Source organism: Myzus persicae, unplaced genomic scaffold, assembly GCF_001856785.1.
Source record: "Myzus persicae strain clone G006 unplaced genomic scaffold, MPER_G0061.0, whole genome shotgun sequence".
Taxonomy (NCBI): Eukaryota; Metazoa; Arthropoda; class Insecta; order Hemiptera; family Aphididae; genus Myzus; species Myzus persicae.
In genome coordinates this window covers 33,736-47,940 of record NW_019101958.1, presented here as the reverse complement: position 1 = coordinate 47,940, position 14,205 = coordinate 33,736, and the positions used below count along the sequence as shown (strand labels likewise).

General features: G+C 26.7%; 1 protein-coding gene across 1 annotated transcript; it reads left to right on the top strand.

The window, feature by feature from the left end:
• The first annotated feature begins 2,549 nt into the window (after positions 1 to 2,549).
• Positions 2,550 to 8,398, top strand: LOC111030864. The gene is made up of 7 exons (XM_022310566.1): positions 2,550 to 2,633; positions 3,155 to 3,212; positions 3,302 to 3,375; positions 4,557 to 4,657; positions 4,723 to 4,810; positions 5,921 to 6,377; positions 8,243 to 8,398. Exons 1-7 carry the CDS (start codon positions 2,550 to 2,552, stop codon positions 8,329 to 8,331), a joined length of 951 nt encoding a protein of 316 aa, XP_022166258.1. The 3' UTR covers positions 8,332 to 8,398.
• Positions 8,399 to 14,205: the final 5,807 nt, after the last annotated feature.

The following is a 14,205-nucleotide window of genomic DNA, read 5'->3' as shown; positions in this document are numbered from 1 at the left end:
TCTGTATTTATTATTGTTTTGTTTTTTCAATACATTTTCTATTGATGTACTATAATCAATTTATTGTTAAAATAATGTTTTGATACCCATGTTATGAAAAACTATGGACGCAGTCAGACTCTAGCAAAACTGCAAAAATACCAGTTGTAGAGTAGACGCGAAGACGCACCACTTCAACTTTTAAAAAAGTACAATATTTATAACTGGATACATTTGAAAGGATTAATTTTATGATAAAGTTCTAACACTAGTATCTACTATATAATGAAATATTGCCCGCTAAGGTATCAAAATTTATAAAAAAATTATTTAAAAATTAAAATTTGTGTCTAATATATAGTACAATAAAAGTAGTACTAGCAGTTAATGCTTATAAATTTAAATAAAGTACAATTATTTTGAAAAATAAAAACCACTTGTTTTTAACACAGATACATTTATAAATGTATCTAATTCACCGTTATATATTTCGAGACCCACCACCACTAAAAGCTGCACATCAACTTGAACTAAAATAAGAATAACACCTCTATCCGTGATGAGTGATGACAGTAGGTATCGTATTCGATCCGAGCACCTAAGGGAGTGCCTCATAATAATAATTTTTTTTATAGTGACTATATATAGTGATTTAATTAGGTAATGTATATGTTTACTGTTTAGATTATTGGGATATACATACGACAGTTGGTTAAGGTACTTACTTTGAAAACAATAACACACAGATAAATCACTTTATTTTAACATAATATTATAGTGATGTGATATGTATAATATTTATGCATATTTGATACATTATTATACACCCCGTATAAAATTATGTCAATCGATGGACACTAGCATGATTAATGTTTGTTATCAAATCACTATTAATCACATTATTTCAATCACTTTTCAAAGATAATACATTTTAATAAAATGATAGTTCATGAATCATATTTTTTGTTTAATAATTAGATGAGTAGAAATGAAGTAGAATTCCATAAAATTTGTTTTTACTCTCCTGAACAATTTATGGAAATGGATTACTACCGTTTTTCCCCTGTACCTTCTATCACAACTGTTATAATTGGCTCTAATTTAGGTGCCTATTAATAAAATTTTTCTTTAATTTACCTAGTCTATTTTCTTATTACTCGTTAATTTGATGTTAGTACCTATAAGTAAACATTAAGTGTAAGCAAAACTCACTTTTTATCATTATTAAAATGTTAACACATTTTGAGTAATGTTTATGCAATTTGCATTATTTTTGAAAATCATGAAATTTTAAATATTATATACCATATACCATGTGTAATTTGCTAATGTACAAGGCATACAATGGTAAATACAAAAAAATTTATAAACTACCATATTTTACACCACAACAAATATGTAATGATTTGCTCATATATCACTTTATTTTTGCATTGTTACAAATATTCAAATTGATCTAAGATTTTATTGTCACACCTTGACACGGTCGATTACTGTAATAAATATTAAGATTAGTCTAAAGACTAAAGTACTATAAATAACGGCCTGATTGCAGTGGACGGGAAACAGTGATCCCTATAGTTAAACTGTTTAACACTGACTAACGGACGGATCCGTGTCGTATTGTCGTTAAATATTAAAAAAGGGTCTCATACTCATAAAATCGTGAGAATTAAAACGTAAAAGTTTCATATTCAAATTACATTCCACCAAATGGGATGAACTACCAAAAGGACTTGCTCTCCTAGAACGGAATCTGCAGATCTGGAAGGATAGAAGTTTTTTAATAAAGCCGCTCATCATTGCCCTCTGGTGCCATCCTTTCGTCAACACGAGTGAATTTCCCACCAATCATATTGTAGACAACCTGTTCCTTACAAATAGGCATAGTTACAATTTATAGTATACAAATATACAATTTATTATCATGGTAGGTCACGTCTTAGTTATAAATATACACACACAATTAATTATTATGCCAATATAACGTTGTCGGTATTTATAGGTTAGGACGGTTAGGTGAGTACACACACTATAATATTTTAATATAATGTTACAATATTATAACTCGACCGTGGCTCGTTGACTGCAGGCTGCAGCGATAAAAACCTGTAAACATATATATTAATATATTATTATTACTATTATTATTATTACTGCCGTGTCACTCGTGTGTCACGATGACTTTGATTGTGCAAAAATCCTCGCAAGTACCTATTATAATGCACTGCAAATCGTAAATATATAGAATACTAGAGCAGTATGGTAATGAATATAATATTATGCGAGTAAAAACCATCACTTGATCACGTCCGGGGACCCGAAAATTCGTCAGTCATTGCCACAGCCAACAGGCCCCTGTGAAACGACCTAAATTATTTGATTCATTAGAAAAATTAATATTTAGGTGTATCACCACCCATCGCAACATAATAAATTCGTGATTTCCATGGAACAGTCGCCGTAGTGACGATACTTAGTAACATTATAATAAAAACGATCGGTACACATTCACAATTTATTATGACTTCAATGTTATTTTGTAAGTCATTTTACAACAGAAAACCAAAATGACATTTTTTAATTATAACTTTTTATGTGTTCAGTCTTTTACATTAGAATTTGGAGTGGCAGTTTTAACAGGAATTTTTACGGTAAATGATTTGTACCTTTTTATTTTACAATATTTTATTACATTTTTTTTAAAATAAAGGTGACTAGCTCATTTGACAATTACTATTCGAAAACTGTATTTCTGTTAGTAGATATTTGTTCCTACATAATATTGTACGATTCCATCACTAACTTACTCCATTATATGGGTTCATATAATATTTTAATCTCTCAACGAGTTTAATAAATTATATAAATTATTATTACTATATCTTAGGTTTTAAATTTAAGTAACTTTATTCTAGGTTTGTTTAGACTAACTACGAACTTTTATCACTGACATTTTATTATATATAGGTAAAATAAGTCTATATTAACCTTTCATAATCTTCTGATAAATATTTATTATCGTATAACATGTATGAAGGCATTGCTAACAATAATTAAGATCAATTCTGTAAGAATTAAATACACAATACCAAATAAATAAATTATCAATTTGGTTTTTTTTTAACAAAATTAAACCATTTTCCCACTAAAATACATAAATTACCTATTCTAGATTTTGACATTGTTGATAGTTGTGGTGAATGTATCCGAGTTATCAAGTATAATTTCAGGTTGGTAGATTCATATTTTTCTTATATCTTCTTCATTATTGTTTTTATAATATTCAAAGCTAATAATGAATTTGTTTTTACGTTATTAGGGAATCCCATTTTTTTGGTAACAATAATCTTGTTACTATTCACTTGGTGCATGGCAATTTCAGGAGCTAATTCGGTAAGTTATAATATTTTTGTATAATTAATATAATGTAGGCTACAGTGGGATAATAACTAGACTTACAAATTAAAAAATAATATAAATCATATCTTTATAAGATAACAGAATATGGATCAACATAATATTATTATTGCATGAATTGGTACATATACATTTTCTTTTAATGTTTTTAAATACAGTTTCAAACAAAAATAAATAGGGATTCGATTCCTAAAACCTCGAAGACTATTTAGTATAGGTGCAAAATTATATTATATTATTAAAATGGAAGGTGGACAATCGACCGGCAACCCTTAAACAAGTGTTTATTTAATCAAAAAAATAATAATAAAAATGTTGATTGAATTTGAATTTTCTTTACTTAATGCTATTCACCTGAAACATTTTTTATAAATTTTAGAAATAAATAGCTTACAAATAACTTATGTAGTTATCTAGCAATTGCCTTATTTTATCGACGTATATACAGCCTATGTACAAAACAATTTTTTTTATAATTATTTTTTCAGTCAATTGACGGAATTTGATTAAAAACACTGGAAAATGAACTAAAAAAGGAAAATATGACCTAAAAATGCACAAAAATGCAAAATAAAAGTTGCATAAATGGATTCGTAATTACATAATTTAAATTATGTACTTACGAAGCTATGTTTCACAATCGCCAACAAAAAAATGCATTTTCCTTCAAATTCACAGCCCTAGATAAAAGTTCCCGATTAAATTATATTTAATTAGCCATTACTATTTATTATAAGACGATTTTTATCATTATTAAATATTGTATATTATAATAATATTATACTATATTATATTAATATTATATTTGTAATATTATTAATATTTTTCATTTGTAATATTATTTAATATTTTTCAATATTAACTATTATATACTGTACAATAATATACATTATGTGCAGATTTTTAAAATAAGAATATAAATTAAAAGTGAAATTAAATATCTTGTCGGTATTTTAGTTCTCGGTCGATTGTCCTGTCGGTCAAATGGTAGTCGGTCGATTGACCCAGAACCTATTATAATACTATTGAAAAGTTAGACTGGTAGTGCATGAAATGATTGAATATTAAAACTATTGGCATAAGTATGAATTATTTAAGTAAGTAGTAAGTACTGTAATGTTTAACTTTTAACTAATCTGTACTCAATTTAATCGTAGAGATCAAGAAAATCAATAGCTTTGTCAATTGTTATTTGGGCCATCTTCGTTATTGTATGGCTAGTTTTATCATTATACTTTAGAATACTCATGAAAAATACGTAAGATACACATACACTGCTATTAGCATCTCAATAATATTAATATTTGTTAATATATTGTTCAGTGACTTCTGCGTAGCGAGTCACACTAGATGTGCATCATCAATGTGGCTTATTGGCGGCGGTGGCGGAGGAGGCAATGCAACTGATGACGTAATGTACCAATAAAACAGTATTCTATTTTATATTATATTAGTTACGTTTAAGAATTTTTAGAATTTTTAGAATTCAAGAATATTAAATACACACTGTAGTCATCGATGTTTGAATGTTTCCATTATATTGTACATTTTAAATTGTAATTAATTAACTTTAGGCTAACTATCCCGTTATGTACTTAAGATTTACGTTTATACAACTTATGGAAAAAAATCAAACTTAGTAAAAATAATATAGAAATACTGTACCATAGAGTAAATAACATCTAAAAACAATCTAAACAATTTAATTGATAATAGTATCCAGCGACGTTAGCATAACATTTACATTACTAAATACAGGAATAATAAGGAATCGTTTCATTATTAAACCGGCTTTCGTTACAAAGACGAAACATACCTATAAGTTCGCAATAGTGTTATTCAAAAAGGTGCTGCCGATAAAGATCATTCGTTTCATTACAAACACTATTACACTGATACACTTACCACTGCCCACAAAATAACTAAATTTGAAGACGACTTATCGACAAATAACGACTATAAGTAATATTAATAATTATTTAGGTACAGTATAGAATTTCGGCTCCGCAAACCACGATATCGTATTTATAATATATTTATCGTTTGAATACGACGATATGAAAAATTAAAACAAATGACAACCGCATACTAAAAATTGTTCGCAATCGTTTGAATATAAGGTATAAAATATTATTTCTTTGGTCTGCCATTAATTGTTTGCAATCGTATTACCAGAAAATTATAACTTTCGCAACCATGAAATACTGTAAGCACCGTAAAAAATAATTTTATTTTCAAACAATTATATTTTTTTTCTTATTATACATTGCTCTTTATGAATTTTAGGTATAAATTTGAGACAACTATATTAACATAATGACATGTAATACACACATTTCATATTATATGAGTATACAGTCATGTATACAAGTTAGGTAGGTTGATTAAAAAAAAAAGTAAAAAGTCGCAATAAGTAGTTTCTTGTTGAATTTAAATAATTTTATATGTATTTGCTATAGTATGTAGGTAATATAAGCAATATAATATTTATTATCACTTGACAATTTTAACAAATTTTAAGGAACCCCCTGTCGAAGATCCAGGAGACAAAGAAATATTATTGATAAATGACTTACCAGAAATAACTTTTAAAAGTTTTCATCCCGTGAGGACGAACGTAATTCCCCAAGCTACCCCTGTCGTTGTTACCACGACTGTTGCCAATACTGCTATTTCAAACCAAACGAGTATGGTGATCGATGTCAACGACGGGTGTGGATGTGAACGTCACCCGCGGACGACGACTGAAAGCCCGCCGAGCGATTTAAGAACGCGCGTCATCGAGTACAGGAAAAATATGGCGATGTATCGTCAAGCCACGGAGGCGGTGATACAACTTCGAAAGAAAAAAAAGAAGGTACCACATAAAGAATTAGATGATGAGCCAGATTCTGAAGAAAAGGGTGCTGAATCTGATGCAAAGGGAAGCAAAGCTGCAGCTAGCCCCATAGAATTTGTGACTATGGCAATTTTTTTGCGTAAGGTTCCACTATTTCTTTTCTGCATGCTTGAAGTTGCCAGTCATCTTACTGCAGCATAATAAATAATAAATATTAGGTATATTATGATAATTACAATTTTTATTTACGTATTTTTGTCAAATTAAGATACATTTAAAAATATAAACAATCAAAAACCTATACCAAAAAACTGCTTAGTTCTCCCCAGTTTTTAATCAGCGCTCTTATCATATCTGCTGATTATGATTCAATAGTTTTTATTATAAATGTATGTTACCTATTACCAGTGGCGACTAGTGCTATAGGGCACACGGTCACTTGCCCCACCTACAAAATGGAAAGACAGAAGACAAGTGTGTATTAAATTAAAATTGAGTTGGTGTTTATTCTATCATAATATAGTTGGTGTATTATTTAAAAATATTAACAAAAATAAAATGCTATCAAATACTTGGGTGCAATACGCACATATTATAATATCATTAAACAACATTCAATCATTTCAATCATTCAACAAATACTTTGTGCCCCGATGGCCCGATCAACGGTACTAGATCTCCCCCACTTTTCGGAATGAATTAATACTTCGTTGCAGGGCACAATCCGATTGTGCCCGGATTCTATTTTCATTACGATTTACGAGATTTTGTAGGTCTTATTATTAACTGTATAATTATATTTATTATTTATTTTAAAACCATAATTTTCTTTGTATAATTATTATTTGTTGTTCAAGACGTATATTAAAAAGTTTTTATATAAAAAATGAATTTCATTTTATTTAAAAAGCAACAGAAATTGGTGGTAAGTTCAAAATTGTGATAGCGAAAAAATGAGGGAAATATTTGTGCCCCGCCTTCAATGAACCTCACAAGCTGATTACTGCCAATTCCCGATAATTAAAAGAAGTTAGATAATTTGAAGTAAATGTTCTGCCCTTTGAACATTTTCTGGATAATTAAAACACAAACATTGCATTTAAGTATACTTACACTCAATAATTCAGAGTAATCATTTAAGTTTTCTGCTCAACTCTCAGCAATTCTCAGTTTCTGGCCAACCTAAACTCAGTTTGATAAAGCGAAACAAAAATTACTAATTTTTAAAATATATTAATTAGGTATAGCTTTAAATATTTTAATTTACGTAAACATGTATTTAATTTAGAGGCCACTATATTAATATTCATTATTATTAGTTATTACAGATATATTATAAATAATGCACTGATTTATATACACAAAAATTATTGAAAAATGCTATATAGTTTGAGTAAAAAATATATAAATATGTATCTTCATATGCAATGAATAAACATATTTTTTTTTTACTTAAGTAATTACAAATGATAGCTTGACTAAATAAAGATAACAGTGAACTTTGCATTCTTAGCTTTAAACCTAAGTCCTACTTTTTATTTGTGATAGCTGTTTTATTATCACTCTACGTTCGACTATTATTTTGTCCACATAATTTTCATTGAAATTCTTGTGCAATAAATATGAAATTATATTCTAATTAGTAATTAGTATGATTTGTAAAGGTTATTTACAAAAATCCAAAAATATGCAGTTGAATACAAACCCGTACTTTAATTATAAAACATACACAACATACCTACAATACATTTTTCATAACTCTTTGTGATTCAAATTTTTTGAATGCCTTCTCAATATTTTAAACTCTTCAATAAATCGGACATTCAATAATTTGAAATTTTTCAAAGTCCCTACTATCTCAATTGTGTGTGATTATTGAATGTGAGTGCAAGTACAAAGTTGTATTTATGGTAATGAGTCAAAAGAGTGTAAGGCTCAGAAAGCTTCAGTGACTTTTTTTAAATTGAAATCGCGGCCTTACTAAAAATAATATTTTTGTTGCAGTGCTGTTCCTGTATGCGTTGTATGTACTATTGTCCTACCACAGCGAATTAAAATTTATGGAGGATTGTAAATGTACAATTCTTACATAACATCGCATACCATCACTACGTAAATGCAGCCATGAAACAATAGTACGTATTGTACCACATAATATGTCAATATAGAAGGTAGCTGCAATGATAGAAGGCTAGATAGAAAATAATTTTATTTGATGGTGACTATAATATAGGTTTTAAAAAATGAAAAATAAACAATAATTGATAAATTGAAAATAGAGATGAAATGAATTATTCACAAAAAAAAAATTATAATTTGATGTATTATAAACAATAATATAAATGAAACGGGGATGTATATGTTTTGAATAGATATACTTAGACATTGAGTAGGTCACTGTAATGGATGTACACAATTTGTAACTCAAACATTACATACTTACAAAAAACAAATATATGCGTATAATATGGTGTCTATTTTTCTATTGATATTTTATAATTTATTTATATTACTAATACCTGTAGTAATTAATTTTTCAATTAGTTAGCTAATTCTTGCCAAGAACGTCCAGCATTAAATCATAAATTATTGTAATTATACTTATTAAGTATTAACTTCTAAATCAATACCACGCTAGGTACCACGAAGTGGTTCGTAGTACCTATTACCAACAAGGCTGGGTAAGTTAACTATTTTTTTTTAACTCGTTAAATTAATATAGGAAAACGTAAGTTAAGTTTAAAGTTAAAAGTTACCTTAATTTTTTTTACTTGTAAAAGTTACAAGTTAATTACAAAATAAAAGTACCTTAATTCAGTTAAAAATAAGTTACTCTTTTTTTTAAATATAAAATTAATAATCATACCTACCTACCTTTTTTTAAAGCTAACAAATAACATAATAATTCAATAAATGTCTTTCAATTTTTAAATAAATGTTTGTAACAAAATTAGTTATTGTAGGTAGGTACATATTTGTATATTATACTTTAGTCAATGGTGAAATCCAAGTTTGTTAACTTAAAAAGTTCACAACTATACCAAATATCATACTAATTAAATTCATTATTCTTTATTAGAATATAATAGTAATTGGTTACACAATATAAAATATTAAATATTGTTCAATTAATAGTAAGAATACAATATTTAATCAAACCATTATTGTATTTTACCATTTTAGTAGACAAATAATATGTCAAAGCTCACAGCTCCACAGAAAGCAGTAAGAAAACTAAAATGTGAAAAATAATTATCGACGACACATGACACAGTCGAGGACTCGACACACTATATTTTGTTTAGGTCGTTTAGGACTTAATGTCCACTACTAAGCTATTAAAATAAAATCTATTATAACGGCCCACACTTATTGCGGGTGGTTTATTAAAACTAAAAAGGAATCAGCGTCCCGGGTAATTATTTAATTAAGGTTAAATACGATGAACTACCAAGCAACTGAGGTTTAAATTATGTACACTGACGGGCCAAGTTATTGCTGTAATTCTATGAATGAATACAAATATAATAATAAGTAATAATATTAATAATGATTAGGTAGGTAATAGCCAATGAGACACAAACATTATAAACGTGTGTGGGGTACTTAGTAAATTGTTATATTTTTCTTTTATGACGCCGTTACCTCTATAACATTTCAGTTTATAATATAGTTATATGATATTTTCTGTGAGTTTGAATTAATGTAATAAACTAATAAATATTATTATAAATTATTATTTACTAATTAGTATATTTAATATCTCTGATTTTAATTTTATAAAATAAATTTTTTCAAAATTTAATTTATTTTAAACCTGTGGTTTAGGAAAACAATTAACTTAACGTGATAAAATTAACTATCTTATAAGTTACTGAATAACATGGTAAAAAATGTATTTTGTTAAGTTAGAATATACTTCTAAAAAACAAGTAACTCGTTAATTAACTTAGTTAAAAGTAATTTAACTTAAACTTATCAACTCGTGAATGCCCAGCCTTGATTATCAATATAGTTATAAAAAATATTTTTTCAAATTTCTTTGTGTAAAGAAAATAATAGTATGATATATAAACAATATGAAGTGAAAATATTTTCAAGATATCGTGATTGATAGGTACCCGTTGTTTTCAATTACAACAAAATAACTAAAATTGTTATTTTTTGTTTAAATATCCAATTTCATCTACATTTGAACTTTAAATTACTATAAAAAAAAAATTTTATCGCTAAATAATATTAATTTTGTATTTTAAATATTTTTTAGAATGCTGTAAGAAAAACTAATAAAAACTGGTGTTACATTTTCAAGCATTTCTAGTTATAGAAATTAAATATTTTATGCATTTTAGGTTACAAATAATTAGATAATTATCAAATTGTCATGATTTTAACAAAGTTGTTCAGGACTTAATCTTCAAATGCATATAAACAATGTTTGCAGTTTATATGTTTTTATATTTGTATATGTTTATGAAATATAAATGAAAGTTATGAGTAAGAAGAATTGTTTACACTTTCAATCTGTTTAACCTAAAAAATAATTTTAATTGACATTTTACAGAAATAAACTATTATAAAAATTACCGTTGTGTTACAATGTCAAAAAAAAAATTCTTATCACAGTTCTATTATTACCACAGATCAGGACATTACCATCAGATGAGTGACCTATTATTTATTACCCTACGGCAAGGGTCACCAAATCTCCAATTTTTTTTCGTCTCCCAAAAAGAAAAAAGTGAAGACCGATAATATTGTACTTTCTAGAATTGTAAGTTATTATTTTGTTCATTAGTTTTTACCGGCTTCAGCAATTTTGATGGCCTTTGAACAATTTCCAGATTCATAATGTGACCCATCAAGAATATTAATTAGTTATCATAGTAAAAAAAAAAATCTATGTAAACATACTTTTATACTTACAAAATATTATAGATATATTATTATACAAGCATCGTAGGTCACTATAGTTATACATTATTTGTACAAGTGTGATCTATTTAGTGTCTATATTATCATATTTTTAAAAGTTAAGATTTTTTTTAAAAATATTATTTTTACAAAATTTAATGTTGATACAGAATAACAATTTTCGGAAAAAACTGAATTTTTAAAATGTATAGCACAACAAGTTTTTACTTTTTGAATGTCAACATACATTATTAATTTCTTACCCCTAAGCAGAATATTTATCGTGGTAGCAGGACCAATTTCAATGTATACAAATATAATTTCGAACAAGCATAGTTAATTGGTTAAAAGTATTTATGTTTTGATAGAGCTCTGATGAACCTATGGCACTAAGTGTTGGTCTGATATTTGGCTCATAGCTCATCTAAAATTCTAATCTTTACACAAATACTTATAACTAATCAAAAAATAATTGATTGATGGTAACTTGAACCAAAGTACATACACTAATAAAAATATTTTGATTAAGAATTTAAAATTAATAACGTGTGTTGTTATTCAAAAATTTAAAAAAATTATTTGTTTTTTTTTTTAAATATCTTGCAATGACACACAATTGTGTAAATATAATTATTTTTGAAATAATAAGTGTATACACTAAAATACATCACTCTGTATATATTGGTATACAGTAAATGCGAATTGTGAAGTAAAAGTGAAACGCGTGTGTGTATTTTTATACACATTTCGTGTGCACAAAAATGCTAATTCGGTAAGCAGCGTCTGATTATAATATGTACAAGTATAATATATATATATATATATATATATAGTGTATGCATATTTATTTGTATATGTTTTTTTCTCTAGTTTCGCGGAGAAACCGAACAGAACTCGATTTCCTGGTCGGTTTCTTGACGACCAGTTATTATATTTCAAATGCAATGCTTATTTTACGGTAGATCAAATGGGATATCCTATATATGTATATTATAATATAATATTACATATTATTTATTATTATATACATATAATTATTATATATGTGTATAGTAGGTACGTACAAATTAAAATACACACTCCACACGCATCAATCCATTTAATAATATTATTATTCATCGTACCTCACTCTCAGTCTCGTACTTGCAGTTATTATGTTTTCGACAAAATATTTATAAATATATTACTTATTAATTTATTGTATAGGTTTATATTATATTAAGGGAAATGAGACAGTATAGTATACATTGCAGACTTATTTTATCAGACGTATCTTCGCACTTACAGCAAATTTCCCTCGGCTTTCTTATACAATAATAAGCGAGAACTTAGAAAAAAATCATCACATATTTTCTATCAAATAATTTACTATATACCTAATTAGGTATATAGTAAAGTATATATATACATAAATAAAGTAATTATTACTTGATTTATTAATTTTGATTTTATTTTTATTCTTTCAAAAAAATAATTGAACCCACTGAACTTTTCTTTTAAAGTAATTTTTTTTTGAGTGTATTATACTAAGTTATTTTCCTAGCATGCTAAATCCCATTTTCCTTTTTATAATGTATGCTATGAAATGATAATGTATGATAGTGATTATTTTATGTTTAGTATTATTATTATATATTACACTTTTGCTCAAGTTTTGTTTCAAGTGCTTAAGGTCTCGATTTAAGATACACATTTAGTAAGGTGACACAAAATCTACCAGCAAAATAAAATGTCTAGCGCTCTCAGGTAATATTATTATAATGAACAATGAATCTATGATTATATAGATGTAGATAGCCAAAAATTCCAAATAGGTGTAACACAGTGAATGAGATTAGCTCTAAATGTTGACATATGGCCACTATTTTAGGGTCTGTTTGCCGGCTTATGTGGCAACTTCATAAATCAATTTAAAGCAATCTATCATAGGGCGAAGGGCTTAGTTATTTACATTTTTATTGCATTTTTTTTAGTTAAGTTGATAGTGTCAGTACTTAGTATAGTGTTACAAACTTTTTTTCGAACAAGAAACAACCTATTTTACTATAAACTGTTACGCATTTTATTTTTTGAAAATGTTGTTGGATCGACATCTACATATTTTATAAAAAAAAATTTTGAAAGAGTAGTTTCTGAGCTATCAAAATGTATATAGGTATAAATACTAAATATAATAATCCTAAAAAATGGTTTTACAAAAAAATAAAATGAAATGAATATAATATTGGATCTAGAACCTATTTTTTATACCTGGACAATTTTCATAAATCATAAAATGTTGATGGATTAATATTAAATTATGTTAAAACCTTCACAATGTTTTCCAAGCCAATTATCATGGATCACTCTCGTCATTTTTCGCTCTATGTAAAGCAAGCATAAAAGTTTAAAATTTAAATCAAATTTCATATAAGCTATAATATATGCTTGTTTGAAGTATACTAAATGTATATTTATTTGAGCAGTTACATGAGACTGGAGTAAAAATATGATGAATTTGTGGAGAAAAACTTCAATGCTGAAAAAACTTAAAAGTCTAAATTTATTTGTATTTACATCATTTTTTGTTTGTTTGCTATAGGTAGAAAAACTTATAATTTTAAAATCTTTGGTTTAAAAAAAAATCTCATCAGCTTTCAAAAACTATTGTGAATTTATGCTCAACTTTTTGTTTTAATTACAATACGTAACGCCATAAAAGGAATCTATCTTGAATAAAATGCTCACATTTTTTAATGAGCGAAACATTTTTTGTCGACAAGAGTTTTAAAATAGATAACAAAAAACGGGCATCTTCATGCACATAAATAGTTCAAAATAATTTTGAATTTTATGGTGTAAGAAAAATTCTAATATAAACATTCGATGTATAAATCATGTATCTACAGTTGTACATTTTTGAGTTACATCAAAAATCCAAAATCTATTTTTTCAAAAACAGGGTTTGCGTACAAATTCCTGTTTTCCTGAATTTTAGATTCTGAGCAGAGCTTTGGGTGTATTGATCTTACACTGCTGTTATTTTTTTGTGTGTGTTAGAATAATTGTTATAA